Source organism: Sitophilus oryzae, unplaced genomic scaffold (assembly GCF_002938485.1).
Source record: "Sitophilus oryzae breed Bouriz unplaced genomic scaffold, Soryzae_2.0 scaffold_381_pilon_pilon, whole genome shotgun sequence".
Taxonomy (NCBI): domain Eukaryota; kingdom Metazoa; phylum Arthropoda; class Insecta; order Coleoptera; family Curculionidae; genus Sitophilus; species Sitophilus oryzae.
Window position 1 is genome coordinate 2,157,472 of NW_022146953.1, and position 23,912 is coordinate 2,181,383.

At 32.8% G+C, this 23,912-nt stretch overlaps 2 protein-coding genes across 2 annotated transcripts in view; both read left to right on the forward strand.

The window, feature by feature from the left end:
* LOC115885433 (aldose reductase-like) overlaps window positions 1-23,912 on the forward strand; it is a 67,408-nt gene that overhangs the window by 9,127 nt on the left and 34,369 nt on the right. The window lies entirely within an intron of this gene.
* Window positions 536-6,138, forward strand: LOC115885439 (aldose reductase-like). Its single transcript, XM_030904356.1, has 4 exons — window positions 536-793; window positions 1,372-1,571; window positions 2,985-3,138; window positions 5,863-6,138. The coding sequence occupies exons 1-4, from the start codon at window positions 725-727 to the stop codon at window positions 6,112-6,114; spliced, it is 675 nt and encodes a 224-aa protein (XP_030760216.1). The 5' UTR covers window positions 536-724; the 3' UTR covers window positions 6,115-6,138.

Genomic DNA, 23,912 nt, shown 5'->3' on the forward strand with positions numbered 1-23,912 from the left:
TTATTGTTGAAAATGTTAAATAATATTCAAAAACCTTACATTTTAGTCATATACTTCTATAAAACTCACCTTTATTTTTCTCCCAGAATTCGAAAATCAACTAATGTATAGAGTGTTCCAAATTACAAAAAACACAACTTTGATATGTAACTTTTTTTGGGGACACCCTGTAGAACTCTCTATATTTTTAAAAAGTGCTCTGAATTAACCTACATATGCTCAATAATTATCTAAAAAGATTGGATATACAGAGTGAGTCTGAAATATATGCAAAAATATTTAAGGGTGGTATATTTCGACCCCAGGACCACGTCTATGAGGTTTTTTCGCAAAATAAGTTATTGAAAATCGTAAATTTAAAAAAAAAAGTTCTAAAAAGAACAAGGCATGCATGTGCCAATTTGACATTATATATTTATAATGTATATTACATAACTCAAAGTTTAATTTATATATCTTATAGTAAACATTACATCATTAGATAAAAATCTGTAAATCTTTATACAGGTTCTCGTAATAGCGCTCCTATTTTCATTAGACAAACTCAGTACTAACAGTTCAAAACGCATGCTCATATCTCAGTCACTTCAAACGTACGTAGGGCAGATAAGATACATCATTTTGTATTGTCAGTCAAACATATAAATTCAATTCGTTTAGCAGTTGTTGCTGAAGTCTACTTAATCGCTTTAAACAGTTATAGTATCAGATAGTACCGGTGATAATGGTGGTACCCAATGCTTTGTTATTAGGAAAATATGAGTTTCCTGTCGTCGGTTATGGTACCTGGCAGGTGAGTCCTTGACATAAAATGATTCGTTTGGTACATAATTCGTCTGTTATTATTTTAAATTGTTTGCCTATTAGACTAGTATGAAATCTTGTGTGATATTTGAATAGTTCTTATCACTATAATTTGTTTTAAACATAAAATGTTAATAAAATAAAGATATTTACCTAATTTATACAATTTTGAATAGTTTTTCTTTCTTTCTTTGTTTTTTTTTTGCTTCTACAGACTAGTAGGGGAGATGTACCCTTAAAAGTTCGTAATTTTGTGTTAATTAGGCTAAGTTTACATTTTTATTTTTCAAATATTTTTTTAGATTGTATATTTTTGTTCAAATAAAATTATTTTCTGTTAAAAAAACTATTAAATTTCGATGACTATTTAAAATTACTTGTACAAATAACGCGCTAATGAGAATGACGTTTCGAAAATAAGAAAAGATGACTTGTAAATTGGAGATTTTAGCAAAAAAAAATAGATAATTTCATATTTTAAGTTGAGATTATGAATAATAGGACATTACTAATTTAATTATTTAGACGGTTTCTGAAAGGTATAACAAAAATTAATTATTTTAATAGTCCAACAATGAAGAGGAACTTGAAAAAGCTTTGAACGCAGCTCTAGAAACCGGATACAGACATATAGACACAGCTTACATATACAACAACGAGCATATCATAGGGAAAGTGCTTCAACAATGGATATCTTCAGGAAAACTCAAGAGAGAAGAACTATTTATAACAACAAAACTACCTATGCAAGCTATACATGAAGATAGGTGAGTAAACTTTATAACGTTTTCTTTATATGAAATAAGTATTACAGTTGGAGGTAGGAATTTTTGGTGTTACACAGCAAAATAAAACACTAAATCACTACAATACACCAAAACACTTTTACTTTTACACTGGACGCGCGTTTCGCTAACCATGTTAGCATCATCAGCAGATGATTAAGCTAATATTAGTCTTCTAGTTTGCCCAACATATTTTTGATTACAATCTTTACAAGAAATTTCATAAATACCCGACATTTCCAGTGGAGGTGTTTTATCCTTTGGATTACCTAATAATTGTTGTAATTTATTATTAGCACTATACACAAGTTTATAATTGACATTCTTAAAAATTCTTTTTAGACCACGGGATAACTCTCTATCAAACGGTATTGAAAAATATTTTGACGTATCTTTCTCCGCTTGAAGAGTCGAATTTTCAGAAATCATTGACCTATACCTACGTTTTCTAATTATTTTATCAACTAGTGAAGGAGAATATCCATTACACTCCGCTGTATTCCTAATGGAATCTCTCTCTATTTCATATCTTTCGTTGGTAAGTGGAAAACTAAGTAATTTATGAACTAAGAAATTGAAACTAGCCATTTTATGTTCACTATGATATGATTCATTAAGAATATATCTGCGTGTAGTGGTATTTTTCCTATAGATATCAAATTCCAGGCAATTATTACTATTTCTAATAACTAATACATCTAGTAATGGTAATCTGTCGTTGTTCTCAATTTCATGTGTAAATTTAATGGAAGGAAAACGATTATTTAACTTAGAAATAAAATTATCTACAGTGTCTGAATGTGTGTCAAAAACAGCAAAAATATCATCCACATACCTAAACCATACTCTTGGAAAATACCCAAACTGATTCTTAGCCTCCACTTCAAACCTGCTCATGAATAAATAAGCCAAAAAATGGAGACAATGGATTACCCATTGCTGTACCTTCCCGCTGTTCAAAAAAGTTGTTATTAAATTGAAAACAATTTTGTTTCATATATAACGATGTAAGCTCAATATATTCAATCACAGTTTTATTGTCGAGACCATTTGCGTTCAGTAATTCCTTCAAGTAGCCTAAGGTATGTGGAATTGGAGCATTTGGAAACAACGAAGACCAAATTTCACCTTCATGCAATGTAATATTATTAATTTTGTTAATGATCAGTTTAATCATCAATCTGCTGATGATGGTAACATGGTTAGCAAAACGCGCGTCTAGTGTAAAAGTAAAAGTGTTTTGGTGTATTGTGGTGATTTAGTGTTTTATTTTGCTACGAAATAAGTAGTTTTAATAATATGTTCTGGAGTACAATGGAGTTTTGAAGAATCTCACTAAAATTTTCTAAAAGAAATAAAAAGTAAAATTAATTTTATATTTAATATTTATTGCAGAGTTGAACCATTCATAAAAGAATCTTTGGAGAGGTTGCAGCTGGATTATGTAGATTTGTACCTGATCCATTTTCCAATATGTACCAAACCTAGAGAAGCATACTCAAAAGTACCGTTCGAAGTTGACGACACAGATCACATAGCTGTCTGGAAAGTGAGTATCTTTTTTGAAGAAAGTATATATGCATAGCGTTAGCCCGTTTCATAGCATTGAAGCATTACATGAAAAAAACAGTATTAAAAACGCTTTTTGACTAAAACTTTTTTGATCCTTCTTTGTGTCCTCGTCTTTTTTATTTAATGTTCGTGCTCTAAAATTATATAAACAAGTTTGCTTTGACTTTCTTTTAGTCAAAATATTTTAGGAAATAAAAATGACATATTTATAAATATATAAACAGTTATTATTAACAGCAACAAAACTCAGCTCCTTAACAGCACTTAAGGAACATAAATGTCCTTTACTACCGCTTTCCCGTTTAAAATATTCTAATATGGTTGCGATAAATTTTTTGCAATGGCAATTAAGCTGTTTTGAACATTCCGCACTAAAAGAGTTTCTAAAAAGAACAATGTTCGAACACAATTCATTTAATAAATGAATTGTAAAGTAAAAGAAAATAAATGAATAAATTAAGCAACTTGATATTTTTTACAGCAAAGCTACCACCTGTGATTCGTATCGTATATTTCTCACTTTATTGATTTTATGGAAAGCACTGTTCATTACAACAGTTTCCTGTCTCACAATTCCATGACAACTCTCACAATTCCAATTACAACAATTTCCTGTCTCACAATGTTCCGTTTGTGTCGGGGAAGGGATCATAGTTTCATAGTTGTCGATTTTTTGAAAGAAATCAGTACATGTATATTATTTTCGTATATTTTTTCATTTTATTGATTTTATGGAAAGCACTGTTCATTAAAATGTTGTATCCTATATTATAGGGCTTGTTTCTCTCTACAATTTCCCTGTCTCACAATGTCCCGTTAGTGTCGGGGAAGGGATCATAGTTTCATAGTTGTCGATTTTCGAAAGAAATCAGTACATGTATATTATTTCGTATATTTTTCATTTTATTGATTTTATGGAAAGCACTCAGTACGGAGACCTCAGTGCGGATCTCAGAACTCGAATGGCCAGATGCTACGTCTTCTCTGTGTTACTCTATGGATGTGAGAAGCTGGACACTGGATTCACAGACCTAGAAGAGAATAGAAGTCTTCGAAATGAAGTACTCCAGCGCAAGCAGAAACAAAAAGAGATACTGAACACCATCAAGGAAAGAAAAATGCAATACCTGGGTCATGTGATGAGGGGTGGTAGATACGAAATACTGCGCCTCATAATAGAGGGTAAAGTGCAAGGGAAAAGATCAGTAGGAAGACGCCAGAACTCATGGCTAAAAGATTTGAGGAGATGGTTTGAACGCTCGTCTGCGGAAATCTTCCGGGCTGCAGTTTCCAGAGCCACAATTGCCATTTGGATCGTCAACCTTCGGCAGGAGAGGGCGTGATAAGAAGAAGAAGGAAAGCACTGTTCATTAAAATGTTGTATCTTATGTTATAGGGCTTGTTTGTCTCTACAATTTCCTGCCTCACAATGTACCGTTTGTGTCGGGGAAGGGATCATAGTTTCATAGTTGTCGATTTTCGAAAGAAATCAGTACATGTATATTATTTCGTATATTTTTAATTTTATTGATTTTATGGAAAGCACTCAGTACGGAGACCTCAGTGCGGATCTCAGAACTCGAATGGCCAGATGCTACGTCTTCTGTGTTACTCTATGGATGTGAGAAGCTGGACACTGGATTCATTGGAACCTAGAAGAGAATAGAAGTCTTCGAAATGAAGTACTCCAGCGCAAGCAGAAGAAACAAAAAAGAGATACTGAACACCATCAAGGAAAGAAAAATGCAATACCTGGGTCATGTGATGAGGGGGTGGTAGATACGAAATACTGCGCCTCATAATAGAGGGTAAAGTGCAAGGAAAAGATCAGTAGGAAGACGCCAGAACTCATGGCTAAAAGATTTGAGGAGATGGTTTGAACGCTCGTCTGCGGAAATCTTCCGGGCTGCAGTTTCCAGAGCCACAATTGCCATTTGATCGTCAACCTTCGGCAGGAGAGGGCGTGATAAGAAGAAGAAGGAAAGCACTGTTCATTAAAATGTTGTATATTATGTTATAGGGCTTGTTTGTCTCTACAATTTCCTGCCTCACAATGTACCGTTTGTGTCGGGGAAGGGATCATAGTTTCATAGTTGTCGATTTTTGAAAGAAATCAGTACATGTATATTATTTCGTATATTTTTCATTTCATTGATTTTATGGAAAGCACTGTTCATTAAAATGCTGTATCCTATCTTATAGGGCTTGTTTCTCTCTACAATTTCCTGTCCCACAATGTACCGTTTGTGTCGGGGAAGGGATCATAGTTTCATAGTTGTCGATTTTTGAAAGAAATCAGTACATGTATATTGTTTCGTATATTTTTCATTTTATTGATTTTGTGGAAAGCACTGTTCATTAAAATGTTGTATCCTATGTTATAGGGCTTGTTTGTCTCTACAATTTCCTGTCTCACAATGTCCCGTTAGTGTCGGGGAAGGGATCATAGTTTCATAGTTGTCGATTTTCGAAAGAAATCAGTACATGTATATTGTTTCGTATATTTTTCATTTTATTGATTTTGTGGAAAGTACTGTTCATTAAAATGTTGTATCCTATGTTATAGGGCTTGTTTCTCTCTACAATTTCCTGTCTCACAATGTACCGTTTGTGTCGGGGAAGGGATCATAGTTTCATAGTGATTTTAAAAGAAACCGTACTCTAGAGCTCTTATTATTCTTTAACTTTTTTATTTTTCTAGAAACTTGAGGAGCAGGTCGATGCTGGAAGAACAAGAACCATTGGCGTATCGAATTTCAACATCAAACAAATAGACAGGATAGTGAAAAATTCCAGAATTAAACCTGCCTGTTTGCAGGTGGAAATCCACGTGTTTTTGCAACAAAGGGAATTGGTAGAGTTTGCTCAGAAGAACGGAGTGGTTGTTGTAGCTTACTGTCCATTGGCTAATCCTGGAATCAATAAATTCTACAAGAAGTTAGGACTGCCGTAAGTACACGAACATCGTGACGTAACATTACAACACCCAAAAAAAGACTATACTATATAGAACCAATGACTAAAGAATATAAGAACATGTAACGCCCATATACGGGCTGCAGCAGAATGTGTGACCTTAGACGCCATTCTTTTGATGGCAAACAATGAGTCATCATCTGGCCACCACCGACAATTTTAGCGATTTTTAATAGTTTGTGTGTAGTGAACTTTGTATAAACTTTATTACAATGGTGATTAGTTGTTCAGCTTTCAAGTGTAAAAGCAACAGATATAAGAAAGAGCCAGGAGTTACGTTTCATAGGTAAATAAAGTGTCCGCTCCACCTTTTTAGCGTTTTCTTAGTTTTGACGGGCAGTTTATATCGACAATATTAGTGTTCGTACTCTTTAAAAAATTTGTTACATTTTTAAAAATATTCCAAAATGTCAATATTCCATGGGTATATTGATAAATGAGGTCTAAATTATAAGAAAATGCATTTTCTACGAAAACTTGAAGAGATAGGTAAAAAAAGGTATAAAACAATTTGATAGACAATTAAACTGTGCATGTGATTCTCATAAAATATACATGGTGTTTCATTTAAATTAAACAAGTTATTGCCGTTTAAAGCTAGTAATTATTTAAAATAAAATTTAAGAAACTCTGAATAAGGTACGTAGTATAATTTTTATTATTGCATCACAAAATTTAGTAAATAGAAATACTTCAGTACAATATTTGGTTTTAAGAACTTAAATACGCCTAGAGAAATAAACCATTAAAATTATTACTGTATTTTGACAAAAACCTAAATATTTCAAAAACGGTAAGACTAAAATGCGGTAAACCTTAATGAAATTTACCTTTTATATATGTTTTACTTATTTGGGACACTCTGTATCTTGTAAAAATATTTTTAAATTGTAGCTCTAATAGTCCTTTAACAAACCCAAAACTTATAATTTGCAAAAATCTAATCGTTTAGCTACAATACTCCGTGTCGTATGTGGTGAACAACCCTGTATAACATCAAAGATACTATTTTGAAAAAAAAAAATAGAAACTTTTACCACCCTGTATCCAAAAAGTTAAGATGTTTAGGACATACATTAATATCAATTTTTTTTCTTAGAATTAAAGAAAAACCAGTATATTAACTTTTTTTGTAAGGTATGAATGTTCTCTCTCTATCAGTTTTAATATCTCTGGTGGTGCCCCTCTTCACTCTGGCACTTCATCGAAGCGACAGGGCTCCGGCCAGACCCGTTCAACCGGCAAATTAGACCAAAAAACAATTAGTTCATAAATATTCATCATCTTAATTTCGGAACATCGTACAGAGAGCCGAGGAGGCTTCTTGTCGATTGCGTTTTTCGGGCGCTCTTGTTCGTTTTGACGTTTATGGGAGCACATTTGACAGGCCTTTTTGTATTTAAAACAGCCCGAAAATATGATTTTTGATGTTCCGTTCTTTAATTTGTGCACAGGGTGTCAAAGAAATAGTGCATCTAATTTCCGTAGATGATTCTACAGATAAAATTATCAAAAAATAGTTATATTTGTATCCACTGTGCGAAGTGCTACTTTGGTGATCGATAGTTGATTAATTTGTCGAGATCACCAAAGTAGTTTGCGCACGACTTGCAAACAACATTTTTTCTACAAATATTAAAATCGGGATATCCCTAAAAATTATTATTATTATATTATTGCTTCGAAAAAAAAACGTGAGCTTGGAATGTATGTTTCTTTTTATTACTGAACATCGTCATCGATTTCCTTTTAGGTCGTTTTTATACTTGGTATTTCTAGTGCTTGCCGCCGTGAGGAACTTACAAAAATGACGGTCGATAACATAGAATATAAAGATTCAATTTTGATTGTTAAAGTACCCGATACAAAAACAAACATAGACAAAGTCTTTACAGTGTCAAATTTGAATTATATTGAGATTTACCGAAAATACGCAGCTCTTCGTCCAAGAAATGCTACCAGTCGCAGATTGTTTCTAAAATATCAAAATAAAAGATGTGTTAACCAAGTGGTCGGCATAAATTCTATTAGTAAGATGCCTGGCATGATAGCAAAACACTTGAAGCTGCCAGATTATGAGGCCTACTACTGGGCATTGTTTCCGGATGATTTTAACCATACTCTTTGCTAATGCACGGGGTGATATATTTAGTTTGAAGTGCCAAGGAAGATGAAAATCTTCGACAAATTTTAGTGTCAAGTACCTCTACTTTAAAATTGGATAGTGTCTCAAGTTCCAAAACCCTCATATCTCAAGCAAAATCAGAACTATCTAGTTTGGGATTAAATATTGCTTCTGGTTGCACTATTAATGTTAATATTGTAAATAATAACTAGAATATGCATTAGCGTTAAGTTTGATATGTGTTATTTCTTTATTCTTGAATATTTCGAAATAAATAATTAGCTATGATTTAGTTCTTCATTTTCCAAAAATCAAAATTCGAAAATCCCATATAATTTACATGCAGTGTGCGAAATAGGCATTTCGCGCATTACTTCGCGCACCGTGTCATGGTAACGTAGAAAAATAAAAAAAAGTGTCACTTCGCACGTTGCTATCAATTCGCGAACCTAGTCATTTTTTGACGTTTGTAGAAAAAAGTTATTTACTGTTATTTATCGAGAAAAAGACCTCATTCTTTCGCAAAAGTTCGTAAAGTAAGTTAAAACAATGGTTGATTGGGTGTAACGCAAGTTAGTTTAATACAGTGAGCGGAAAAGAAAAAGTGTATCGTGTACAAAGCGATTATGACAAAAGTTATAAATAGTTTTATGTCAAATAATGAAATAATGAGTAAACTGCTGGGCCAGGTTCACTACTGAAAACAGCTGAAAATTTTGCTTTATATACAGCGTGTCAAAAAATGTATACTGGTAAAGACACCCTGTATACTGGTAAAGGGTAACTTCAATACGTTTAACTTTTTATGTTAGATTTTTTTCTATTTTTACGTCTGTTTACGGCCATATTGTTTCCATAGAACCGCACCAATACCGCGTGTAAACTATACGAAATTTACAGCTTTACCTCAGCAGGGGGCTCGACATTTATCTTTCTGCTGCCACTAGAAGGTGGTCCCTGTTTTTTGATATCCTTCTTTCTCTCTCTCTCTCTTTCTACCTCTTCGTATCTTTTCCTATACTGTTGCCCGCGATCACCTACAAAATTCAAATATCTGATGGCATCACGCGGTGGGTGTACCCAGCCATATTAAATTTATTCTGGCAAGTGTGGAACAGTTATTTAGTAGTTTAGTATTCAGAATTTTCAAACTTTTAAAAGTCTATTACGCTGTACTGTCGCACAGTGCTTCGAACATATGGCTCTAGAGGACGAAAATGCAATTTATCCAAACTAGGTTTATTTGACACAAATAATGAGTACTCTCATTGTATAAAATGATGATGTTCTTAGTCCCACGTTTATGAAAAAAAATCTTATAAATAATAAAAATGTTGGAGCTGTGTTCCATCTAAGAAAATAATAATTTATAGTATGAAAACGGTGTAAGTATTAAATAAATCCCTGTGATAAAAAAGAATTGGAATAACATTAGAACATGATTCTTACAATATAAACCTAATATAAGATAAACATGTGGTTTTTTCTTTAATGAAAAAGAGACATTAATTATATTTATTTAAAAAAAACTTAAGATACTATAAATTTACTTTAGGGACAACAAAATGCATAGATCGTAACTACTCTGATTCAGAAGAATCACTGCTGACAGAATCTTCCAAATTTATAGTATCCAAATCACAGGTAGATGAAATATCTTCACATATAAGATATTTTTGTACATAATTTTCTAATATGTTACTTTTTCGCGTTGTTACTGTTCGTTTTGTTGGTATGAGGGGTTTGGGTGTTAATAGTTACCTCTTTAATAGACCATATCCATATATTATTTTTTCGTTCTCTTGGATATGAGGTTTTATAATAAATTGAAAGATGGATACTATCTAATAAAGAACACATTTTTTGAAATACAAATAATTTTGAGTTCTTGTCCTTATGATCAAGCCAAGTATTAACCAGATCGGCATTGCTTATCAATTTTACTCCATCTGAAAAGTATTATAAAATAAAGTTCGTCGCAAGCAGACGCAGGTAAACTATACAAAAATTAAAAGTGTATGAATATGACAACAAAAATATTCAATAAATACGATATGCTTTGACATGTTTTTTTAATGCCTTTTTGAAGTTTGTAAACGTAAAATGTTTATACCCATTTAAGAATCATCTTAATAAATAAATAAAAACTAAACAATCACGAACTTGTTTAGAAATAAATTTAAAGTACATACCATGTTTAACAATATCCATAGTGGCTTTCAATTAAGTACGTGCCGTTTAACTCCATATACAGAACTACCATGAATGTTATTTCTTTCACTGATATAAGATAATGATCGGAAAATTTATTTTTAATGAAAATATTTGCTAACAAAAAACGCTGTTTATGAAATATAATATACAGGATGGTTGAGCATTGCTATAAGTATAAAATTACATATTCAGATATTAGTAAATTTTAACTTTTTTTTCGATTTTTGTCCATGGGACGAAGCACTGTGTGTCGTGTCCATAGATTTAGAAAGAACAGATAGCACATTATGATTTTAACCCGATCAAACATTCGGAGGTTGACTACGTACTGTAAAAACCAACTGAGATAGAGAAGGCGACATTGCCACATATCAAATTTGCGCCTATCTACTTAGTTTGATTTGCAGAAAAGGTGACTTTAAAACCTTCACCGGATATCAATAAATCTCAATTTCTTAATTAAATTAATAGTTTATTTTTAAAGAAGCATGCGTAATAGTATGTTATTAACCAGAGGATATATGCGTTACTATTAAAGGACATGTTTACTGTTTAATGTGCTGAAACGTCTAGAACTATTGGCAACGTCGCTGCTAGTCTTCCAGAACGAAATGAGCCGTCCGTCCCACCACCCCTCGCAACGGCCCATGGTCCGTTATAGCGTACTACGTTTAGCTTACGGTGTGTTTGAAGTCGGAATCAAGTCCGAAGTGAACTTTTCAGTGTTTTTCAGTAGTTCTCGAATTTTGGACACCCTGTACAGATCAACTGATTTTAGATAGGTTCTGTTGAAATAGAATATTTTTTATAATTACATATAATATATTAATTCTTTTAAACGGTTTTTACCTTTGATGCACCTGTTTTATGCCACAACAAAAACCCCAAACTTTACCACGCTTCAGTTCTTCGAAAACCACGCCCAGGGAGGCTTCTAACCCCTCGGGTGGGTCTCTGCCTACTAATTTTTAGTTATTTTACCCCTTGAGTGGATTGTTTCACTGACCGAAAGATCCACCCATCAAATAAGAGAGTAAAATACTTCACGCACCTGCTAAAAAGTTAAGAAAACATTTTAAAATATATTTTTTTATTTAACATTATTTTAAATATTTTCTAATAAACTAATGACCTTATGATGAGTTATAACTGATCAGTACGCATCTTTTGACAACTTAGATTTCTGCCTGATTAGTATGGATTACTCGTTAACACGAGTATATCTCTAAAAAAATAAATTAAAAACATAAAAAAGATAAAAGAAAATGAAGAGACTTGATTATATCGAAGCCGATATGGGTTAATTTTTATTTTTATTCCCCTACAACCACAGAAGACATATATAACTACCGATCTCATCGGCAAATCCCAAATTAAATCGGCAACCGAACTGCGATCCATCAAAATGTTAATTTGGGCCCTCCGTTACTTATTTCTTACAATCTCCAATTCCTCTTCTTCTCCTTCTTTTATTTCTTCTTCTTCTTGGCTATCGGTTCGAGGCACCTGACGACAATTACCTTGCAACCAATCACGGAGAGACGTCCGTAATCGTCCATCTATCGGCCAGGGTCCCGATTAAAACCGCCCGTTAATTGGCGGTTTGGCAACGCTGGAACCTGTCATTATGAGGGATGGCGTTGGTGCAACCCACCTATTTCCGATTTTCGTGTTTTTTTTTTTATTTAGGTTTAATTTTTTAGTTTTTTGCGTCTGTTGAAAATGTATATAGAAGGGTAATACCATGATTAGGAGTACCAAATTTAGTGCCTCTTCTTGAGAAAAAAAAAAAATTTGGTCATTATTTCAATAATTCTATTAAGCATTAAGTATACGATTGAAAACGTAGTTAGGAGAAAGTCTCAGAGCGTGGGTGACTAGTGTTTTTATTTAAGGGTAAGTATATTATATTATGTTTATATGTAGTTTTTATAAATATAAATTGTTCCATATAATCTTTCTATATCAAAATATCTCTAAGTATTATTTATTCGTTCGCACTGTGTTTGGAAGGACAAATACCAACGGCAAAGAAGGCAAAACCGACAAAAATGTCATGGGCTCGATTTGTGAGAAACTCCTGAACGGATGGCGAATTTACTACATTAATATGTGGCAAGAAATAACTATCAATATTGTTTGCCATCAGAGAATATTAAATGGTTAAGATATTCTTCATCTCTTTTCATTTCTTTGTTGGTCAAGTCTAGTTGACGATTCGCTTTACATTTATTTAAAAGACCCAGCCCCTGTATATAACATTAAAAAAGAAATACTAGAACAAAATAATTCTCCATAATACAAAAAGGGGACCTCAGAGGCCCAAATCCTTTTTTCTGGAGAGGTGGTCTCCTTCTAGCACTCCCCGAGGTATATCTGCGTGCGTGGATGGAGTAAAACCCTCCATAAATATCGGGGAATTTTATCTTGGAGAAACAACGTAAGGGGGACTAAATAGGGAAGGAAACCGCCGCAAACGGGAGAGACGGCCTGGCATGAATATGAACAGGAAAAAAAGGGGCAGAGCCCGGGAAAAAAAGTAAAATAACCGGTAGACAATAAACAAGCCAAAGGAATGGGAAATGGGGTAAAAGAGTGAGGGATTCCTGGGGAATGGTGGGATAGGTATAAATTAAAATGTCGTGGCAGGTGGGATGGAAGAAATAAGGAAGTGTATTTTAAAATATAAATTGTATTTTGTTTGATGAAGTAAACTGAAAGGTTTTTTTTGTATAAGGAAGGCGACATCATAATTAAAACAAAATTGAATTACATGGTGTTACAATACCATATATAGTCTGTCCAACGAGAAGATCCTTAACAGTGATAGATGTGTCTGTCATTTTAATTTCAAAGTAGTTTATTTTATTTTACAAAGAAATAAGTTGGTACAACTGGAACGCATAGCAGGAAATATTTAAAATTTGATTGACAAGATGACAAGTGATTACTTCAAAATGTGAAAAAAACTGTATAAAACTGAAAAAATGTAATCGAGTTATTTTATTTAATGAAAACGGTATGTGTTAATACAAAACAAACAAGAACAAGACACTACATACCAAAAAAAATATAAAAAGAACTATTTTTTACTTTCAAGCTTTATGAAACTACCCGCATTTATGATTATATTTATCAATATAACTTATGTGCAAATACAAATTTGTAATATTCCACAGGAATAAATAAAACAACATAGGTAAATAAAACAAACTATTTTATTAATAATAACACCTACCAAATTTTATACCTTAAAGGTTGATTAACTTTAGTCTTAATTTTTTTAAACCAGTACCTGTTGACATTATTTTTCTGCAGTACTAAAATCCATTATTTACCTATCGTGTGATGTCGATATTTTACAGCTACTCCAGTTTTTAGTATGTGTATAGTTTGATCCTTCTACCATATACGAGATGCACTTATCTACGACGAGATGGTATACAAACTTTATCGATGGCAACTTCATCGGTGTATAAGACTTTCTGCCTGGGCAGCGAGTATTAACCATAAACTGTGCTCTGGGTCTACAGTTAATTATCACTCGATTTTTCCTCCACTTGACTTCAAAAGACACAAAACACACGTAATAATACGAATCAAAATGCATCATCTTCCAAAACGCAGGGTATTTAACAAAAGTTGACACAAAATTATAACCTATAATTTTGCAAGACTTTGACAAGCGTCAAAAATTACAAAAATCTAAAGGCGAGTTCATACGCATCGGCGTCCGTTTGTCGTTCATCGTTCCGTCAAACCAATAAAATTGAAATACGATCTGTCATTTTTTAAATAAACCAATAAAACTAGTTAAAAACAACAAAATGACGACGTATGACGGATTTATATTTAAACCCATCCATAGATAACTTAAAAATTATTAGAAACTTTTTTTAGTAAAATAAATAGATTGGTATGGGACGTCATCTGCATTTCTTCTGTCATCGTCTGTCGAAATCTTACCTGAGAAAAAAAAAACAGAGTATATATTATATATCACTGTAATTACAAAACTTCAATCTATTTCCTTATTGTAACGGAATTTTAAATTATGTGTTTTTTTCGAGGAAATTTAGTCCAAACTTAAGGAATATTTTGTGAATACAGCCAACAAATCGAAGTATATTCGACAGTCTGGCTTCTTATCTACCTTCTGCCATATTATCCCATCCTCCACTATTATAATTTAATAACAGGTTACATACGCGGTTGCCCAATAAAAAAGAAAACCCAAACTCCTGTTAGCGGTGCCCGCTTATTTTCCTTATTAAATGGGCGTAGCCTGGCCCGAAAAGGTTTTTTGACGCGTCCAACGATGGATCGTTGTTCGTCAATACTTATTACGTCGATGGAAATGACCCACCAATCAAAAATGATCATTGCAGATAATAAATAAATGCTAAATTATGTACAATCATTGAATAAAAAGACTAAAGAGTCCATTTCAGTAGCCTGAAAAAGTAGCGAAATAAGCGTTCGGCATTTAACGTTTTATGTATGTATTTATTTTTACACAAATGAAGAAGGAAATTAAAGATAAAGGATTATACTATATCGGTATTGTAGCAAATTTTAAGAGAACTTCTTTATTTTTAAGACTATGATGGTCAAACACCAACAAAATATTCCTTATGTTTGGACTAAATTTTCTCGAAAATAAAGACATAATTTAAAATTCCGTTACAATACGAAAATGGATTGAAGTTTTCTGATTACAGTGATATATAATTTATATGGTTTTGTAACAAATTGCTCACTATTTTATGGCAAATGCTTACAGACCTTAATCAAAGCACGTGTGTTTGAAATTTTGGATGTGCATGGCTTAACACGACAGAATCGGGCTAAGATTTAGGCAGATTTCTGAAATATAATATATATTTCCTTCGGCCACCACATGACCCACATGAGTGATCATGTCGGTCACAACATATCGACCTAGAAAACCGTATCTACGTTCTGGATGATCTAAGCTCGGGACCAATACACTCTCCTGGACTTTCTCGTCCCTCAGGGCCAACTTTTCAGGCCGCTAGCCGTGGAAAAAGCGGCGTCGTCCACTGTCCAGGGGACAATGTCCCTTTTCCGAAACTGTACGTCGGGCTCGCCGGACTATAACTAATGTTTCAATCCCGGACCGAATATAGAAGGGTCGTGTGCGGAAAATGGAAAATGCTAATCGTTTTCCTTTGTCCCCGAGGAAAATATAGGAAAAAGGTAGATTTAGGGGAGGCGAGGAACTTGGAGAAAAATTCAGGAGGAAAATTTGTATGTTTATGGTCGGATTTTAACCAGATGAAAATTTTAAAATATCGTCTTGAAAGTAATTTGATTTTACAGGGTGAATCTTAAATAGGTGCAAATATTTTTAAGAGTGGTATATTCCGACCCCAGAAACAAACCTATGAGTTTTTTGCGAATTTTTTGAAAAAAATTTTGGATTTTTAAAAAATTTTTAGTTAAAAAATATAATATTTTGATGCTTCCATTTTTGAAAATTTTTGTATTCCTTTTCATAAGTTATTCGGGATTTAAATGGAAGAAGTTTGGATATGGCGTTTGTCGCCTCAGCCTGAATATCTGTTGGTAATTTACCTATTTCGTTTTGAGCCATTTCTGGCTCCAATTCAATCAGCAATCGACACGAAAGAGAATTAAAAAATATTGATTCAAAACTGACAACTAAAGAGACAGCTTTATTTATTTGTCAAATTACATAGAAACCAACGCCAACCCAGCACAATATTTTTTCTACTCGTAACAAATTCCTTAAAATAATAATTTCTGAATATTTTTTAAAACGTAACTCGCTATGGAAAAAATATTGTTTTATACACGACGATAAAATTGCATTATCGTCTTGTATAAAAAAATAACTATTTCCATGATAGTGCAGTTGAATATTTCTATATATTTCATGTTTTAAATAAGTTATAGTAATTAATACTGATAAATTCACAGCAGCACAATAGTAACGCTGCCAACAAATTCATTGATGAAATATTGAAATCCGCTCTTCGCCAACATGTAAATCAGATAAAATATTCATTAACGTAGCTTTAGCGTTCGATGGTGTATATTGTGTATATAGTTTGGCGAAATTTCTTGTTTACAACTAATTTAACAGACTCCCAAGTTGTTATCTTATTAAACAGCCACGCTCCTTTGTCCCCTAAATAACCAATCACCCTGCTGGGAATTTGCCGTTATATTATACGAAACAGGGTAAAAATAGACCAGCCATTTTAATTTTGAATATATTTTTAAGGTATTCGATATAGTATAGTTCTTTAAGATTAATATACCGACATTTTATATTCAGAAAATGAACCATTTCATATTTTGCAGTTGGTGGTCTCTGTATTTACATAGAAAGGATAGTGCTATTTCAAATGACGTTATTCTCAGAGACTAAGATAATAAAGATATATTTAATCTTTCATTTTAGTTGAAAGTAAATGCAAATATGTTTTAGTGTATACTGATCTAACTAAAATAGATTTGTTAACTAAAATAGAAGAGGAGAATGTTCCTACGCTACTTAAAGATATTTTCCCAGAAAATGTGGAGAGAATGATAAATTCTCTGGATAGTTGAAAATTGGTACACTTTAAAAAAGAAACAATTTTTTCAAATAAAGTTTATAAAAATTGAAAAATAAAATAAAATTTGAGTTATTTTGTAATCGCATCGCTAAATTAAATTTTGGCAAAAATATTTAAATTTGCTGTATAATTTAAGATACCAAGCAGCTCTTCATTTGACTTTATAGAGCAAATGATTGTAACAGATATTTTATTTGGATTAAAGCTGCAAAAATTAGTTTAAACCGAATTTTATTATCGCTGTGTTGGTCACATTGCGCCGTTTTCAGCAAGGTTGTCGTTTTTTATTTGACAATTATCCTAATGTTAGTCATTATTTTGTATAATATCGTGTTGTTGTTGAATCTTTGTAAGTAATTCTCGTTTTTTGCCTATTTTCATAGTCTTTTTTTAAAAATTGTACTTTAAAAACATAAACAGTTCTTTTAAGAACTAAATTTTCGAGTGTTGTATTACATTTCTTCAAATTGTGTGTTGAAAATATGCCGAAGCAAAGAACTTATAGCTTCCCTGATAAACTATTTTGAACGAGAACGTCACAATAAAGGTCCTTTATTACCCTTGACTGCAGTCAGAGAAGTAAGTTTCATTGATAAGCACGTTAAACCACTTTCAAAGGTATTTCTACGTTAGTTTTTATTAAATTCTGTGATTATTAGTTTGTGCATTAATATCACTCCCTTACTTGTTATTACCACATATGGCGTTGTAAGATGTACATCAATAAATAAATAAATAACCCATAATAACGCTTTAGAATAATCTTCATAATGGATTAGTTTTTGCCAACTTGTATAAGTAAAATAAGCTATACATCAAATTAATCAATTAATTACTAAAATATTAGTTATTAAATTAAAAATAAAACGTAAAAATCTTTAAAAAATGATATAATAAATATATTGTTTGTCGCTTTTAAATTAAGATCCATCTCATAAATCCATCACAATCTGGCAGCGCTGTTGCCATCGCTTGTCACTCAAAAGGAAATTGTTTTGCGATTACCATAGATAACTACAGATACCCCAAAAAAAAAAACAAATTACACCAAAAATCCATACGACGAGGAGAATTTCATTCTATAGTATTGTAGTATAAAAACTATTGAAATTATATCGATGTATAACTTTCATTTCACTTCGCATCAAACTAATTCAAGTTTATGAAGTCGAAATGGGGCAGTTAGTGCGGCGAAAACACTCACACACTCGTAAAAAGCCACGTTAAGCTTAATATAGAAAGACAGTCGGGAGAACCATAGTAAACTAGTTGAAGTACCGAAAACACACAGTAAAAACCGTATAAAAGTCGACTAAACTGAGGCGTAAAAATTTTTATGTGCTCGGTAAAAGGGCGTCAGTCGTCAGTTGCCGGAAAAATGACAATTTAAAAGCAGTAAACGTAAACGGCCGTTCGATAGATGCTTATATAAAGATAATAGTTAAAAATCCCTCTTGTTCTTCCTCTGTTTTTATCTTTCTCTTCATAATGCTAACTGAAATATGTCGTTTTATGAGGCAGTAAAATTTAGTGCGCGTGTTGTGTTGTTGCGGCAACTGCTGTGCGGTAGAACAGATGAATAGAAGGCGGATAATATCTGTTAAAAATTATGATAATAATTGTTTAGGTGTGCTGGAATTAAAGGTGTAATTAATAAATTAATAATTTTAGAATATTTACTGCTTTTATATAAAGTTTCTATAGGTTTATCGTCAGTAAAAAGAATACATTTAAGTAGAAATATTGGTGTCTAAGAGTCTATTACGCTGTACTGTGTGTCCAAAGGAGATATATATTATATTTCAGAAATCTGTCTAAGGCTTAGCCCGATCCTATCGTGTTAAGCCACACCCAAAATTCCAAACACGCGTGCTTTGATTAAGTGCAGAGCTTTAGCATTTGCGATAAAATAGCGAGCAATTTGTTACAAAACCATATAAATTATATATCACTGTAATCACAAAACTTCAATCTATTTCCGTATTGTAACGGAATTTTAAATTATGTCTTTATTTTCGAGAAAATTTAGTCCAAACATAAGGAATATTTTGTTGATGTTTGACCATCAAAATCTTAAAAATAAAGAAGTTGTCTAAAAATGTGCTACAATGCGGATATAGGATAATCCTTTATCTTTGATTTTCTTCCTCATTTGTGTAAAAATACCTAGCCAGATTTACATAAAACGTTAAATGCCGAACGCTTATTTTGCTACTTTTTCGGACTAATGAAATGGACTCTTAATATGTAAAATGCCACTGGGTGTGGCGAGTAATCTAACTCAATTTAAGTGTATACTTTCTGGTAAATGTCTGTTAAAATTTCAATCGTCAAATAACTCGGCTATTTTCAGGTTACTTTAAAAACGTTAACTAAAAAATACGTTTCTTTTTTTCTGATTTATCACCATTTATAATGCTTTAAACTGCTTATAAAAGAAACATCCCGTTTGTTAAAAAACTACAAATAAATAATATTTTACAACTTAAAATCAAAGATTTTCCATGATTTAAGTTAAAGAAATCTTAAGACACTGCCTCCTCAATGAACGCTTCAGTAGATTGAAGCTAAGTAACAACGGTGAATGCAGATTCTGTGGTGAAAATGGGGAAATACCAGAACACCTCATCACTGAATGAAACTTTGGTACGACTGGCTGATATCGGAGATTTGGCAGAACTAACTTCTCTAAAACCGTTTCAAATACTGGCTTTTGTTAAAGCCCTGAGATTATATGATGTGTTATAACTCAAGAAAGGGAGACAAAATAGATCCCATACAATCTGCAATGTTAGACGTAATGGTTCCAATCAAACGAGCAGAAACATCTAAAACATTAGATTATCTTGATTTGGGAAAATACTCGTCAAATTGCGGAGCAGATTATGCTTCCAAAATCTGCAGTGTTTGACATAAACAGAAAGAATGATAAAATAAGGACTTTTATATCAAAATTATTTCAAGGGACAGGCAGGAATAGCATTATCGATAACGTATGGTTTTAAAAGTCAATATCAAAACAAATAGAAGACCAGAATAACATGAACTTGAACTAGCATTGTACAACAGGTGATTATTAAAGTTATGGATTGCTAGATAAACTGAAATTAAGACACGAAATACGATTTTTTGACGATATGTGGTTGCGGTGGTCAACTTCCCTCCCCTCATTTAAAAAAATGCTTCACACTGTGGCTGGCACTTTTCTGAGACACCCTGTGTTAATGACTATATTTTCCGAAAATACATCCAAGTGAGCAAGATACGGTGTACACATAAATGAACTTCATAGCTTCTTACTTATGGCACCTTAACAGATGGCCGACATACTGTTGCAGGCTCCTGTATAATTCATAATGTTTACATAAGTTGAAGCATAGGGGTGTCTAATCAGAAATGTATATGTCAAAAAATACCAGCCATGGATAAAATTTTCTCAGTGGATCCACTTTCTCTTCGATAGTAATTGATGGCTTCTGTATGGCACCAATACACTAATACTAATCCCATACAACCTACAATCTACAACCTAGGACTCCTCCAGGCTTACATAAATATTCTGTCAAGCCAAATCAATTAAAAACCGTTTTGGATCGTATAACATTATCGATAACGCCTGCTGTATTCCCTCGAAGGAAATTCAAATATGTTTAAAGGAACGTGGAAGAGGCAATCGAGGGTTGTAAAAAGGCCCGAAAACAGATATAAAACGGGTATAAAACCTCCGAACGTTCTATAATTCGTTTTAGAGTCTTTTCCATCGCTCGTCGTCCCCAGCCAGCCAGTTCTTCCTGCCTGTCACTCCACGGAGAACGACCAATAAAATAAATGCGACGCGGATCGTAGAATAACAATTGACGACTGCTCCTTTATCCCCCGGCCTACTTGCTGGATTTATTGGGACAGTGTGACGGGAAGGACTGAATAAGATAGTTAGGAACCAAAAATTAGAGATTTAAATTCAATTATATTTTTTTTCTGTCCCAATGTAAAGTTAATATTTAATGTTAATTCTACTATATTGGGTGCGTCTCAAAAGTGGCCTACCTCTATAACTTTTTTATTTTTTTCAGATAAAAAACGACATTTTGTATGCTAGTATAGGACATATTCAATTGTTTTCGGTCACTTTTGATTTTTAAGATTTTTTTAAGATCAATATTAACTAGATTTAAAGAACATTTAGCTCAGATAAGATATGGTAGACCGGATAAATCTTGCGTTGCCGAACATATTGTTGATAAAGAACATTGTATAGATCTTAATAATTTAAAATTAATTAAACAAGTCTCAAATTACAGGCAATTAGATGCATATGAAAGCATCAGAATTAATAAATGTAAAGATAGTATGAACAGAGACAACGGTCCAATTCCTTCAAGTTCTTTGTTCCTACTACTCTAGTGGCGGAAATCTAACTGTTACGCTCAGTAGGTTCTGACTCGGTTGGCCAGATTTTGCCACGCCTTTTTTAAAGACTCAATAATTTCCCTGATCAATAAAGGGACTAAAAAAAGCGATGCAAATTAATAAAGAAGCGTGTGAAAACGAGGCGATTCGTGTAAAATCGTGGCGTAAAAAAAGGCGACGCCAGCGCCATTAATCTACGCGGGCCCGTAAAAGTAGTCCGCGAGGCTGCCTTAATTAAGTTTTATCTGTTTTATGGCGTAATTAAGATAATCCCAGCCTCGTCCCCCCATCCCTACTCCCTTTGGCGAGCGGGACTTCGCTTCTTCTTTATCTGTTTAGCGGGAGATAGGTGTTTCGCCTCCCCTAAATGAGAATTCGGATTCATTAAATCCCGATAAACATCAATTTTCATAAAAGGTGGGAAGGGCGGAGTTGAAAAAAGCAAGGAGAAGAAAGAGAATAGCGTTTCGAGTCGTAGTTAGACTAGAATTCTTTCTTATTTGATGATTTCTTTAAGTATATAGTTTTTAAAAAACAGCAGGTTTAGTCGTGACTGACTAAGTTAAGAAGAAACTCAAAATTTAAGTGAGGATGTAGCCAATAATCATCATACAGGCTAATAAAACTACTTTTTCAATTATTCAAGCTTTCGAGAATTTTATTCCCATCATCAGGACAGTTTGAATGAGTCAAATAGCAAAACAATATCATCCTCTACACAATAAGGCCTTAAAAGCTAACATCATATTATGGCATTGGAAACAAAAGGAAACTTCCTTTATAAAATATTAAAATACATATGGAGATGCTTACCCCTTAGTTTATTGTCTAAAAAATATAACAAACCATTGTAAACCCTTAATATTCACAATAAATCTTGCCCAAAGACGATTCATTTCCTATTTGAGTTACATAGGAATTTGCCACTTTTTGCAAATAATTTTTTTTTCTCTCCATCTTGTTCTCTAGCAGCCATGACAATCGTTGTCAAAAAAGTTGAAAAATTTAGGAATTTACCGAGTGGTTAATTTTAACCGTGAATAACTTTTGAAAGAGTAGATTTATCGAAAAACTCTAAGAGACCTTTTTTGTAGAGCGTTCAATTTTGTACAAAAACATGTGATTGTCATGGCTGCTAGAAAACAAGATCGAGAGAAAAAAAATATTTGCAAAATTACATACACTATTTTTTTGAGATCCTGTATGTTTTATATCATTTTTGTATAATAATCTCTTGATTAATCTCTTCTAATGGGTTCATTCTCTACAGAAGACATAAGTCACGTTGTATTACCAACTCGTGCAAAGATGCATCAATCAAACATCCCTAAAAACCGACCAGTGTATCCATTAGGAAACGCAATCTCTTGAATGGTGTTTCTGGTGGTATTTTGGTGTCCTCTCTTGTTAACCATAGACATTATAAACTATAGATTTCCATATCAAATGTAGCCAAATTTGAGTAATTTGATGCTCACCAATATTCCATCTTAAAAGTTCAAATATTTGAAATATTGCCAAATTTTTGAAAAAAAAAACTGAATATGCGCGCGCGCGATTTTATTCTTACTTTTTTATTACTTTATTTGAATTTACACATTCATAAATTTACATACATTATCTTTTGACACTTTAGTTTTGTATTAAAGAGTATTAACGTTTTTGGTTTAAGTGAATTGTGTTGTGATACTTTAAACTTAAATTTTTTTACTAGCAGACCTTGCAGTGGAACATTTTTTTTTTAGAACCGCTTGTAGTGCGAAATATACAAGAAGCAGCTTAACAGCCGCTGCAAAAAACTCATCGTAACCTTATTAAAATATTTTGAACAGGAAAGCGGTAATAATGGTTTTTATGTTTCTTAATTTATGTTAATAACAACTGTTTATATATTTATAACTAGCGTGTACACGCGACTTCGTTCGCGTCGAATTAACCATTTGTAATGGTGATGATAAAGCAAAGCAAGAATTTCCATCAACATACAAACTGTATAAAATTTTCTCACATTTATGCCAGCATGAGAAAAAACAATATGGCGATATTATTATATAACTTGGTAATATTTGAGGGGTTGTTTCATCTCGTTGGAATTTGACTTTCGAAAAATCCGTTTGCCAAAAATAAGCTTTTTACCTAAAGCAGTTTAAGCAGAATCGTGGTTAATCAATTACCCAACTTTTTGGAACACCCTGTATGATTTTTTAAAAAATTTCAAAATATGTAAAACACTAAATAAATTACGCGTGTCCAAGCGTTTTCTCGAAAAACTAACCGTTTTTTAAATAACAAATATTGTAATATTTATGGGGCGTTTTCACCCTCTTGGAATTTGAGATTCGAGAAACCCCTCCTTATCGAACCTCTATACCCCACAGTCAATCCGTTTGCCAACAATGAGATTTAAACGTCAAGCAG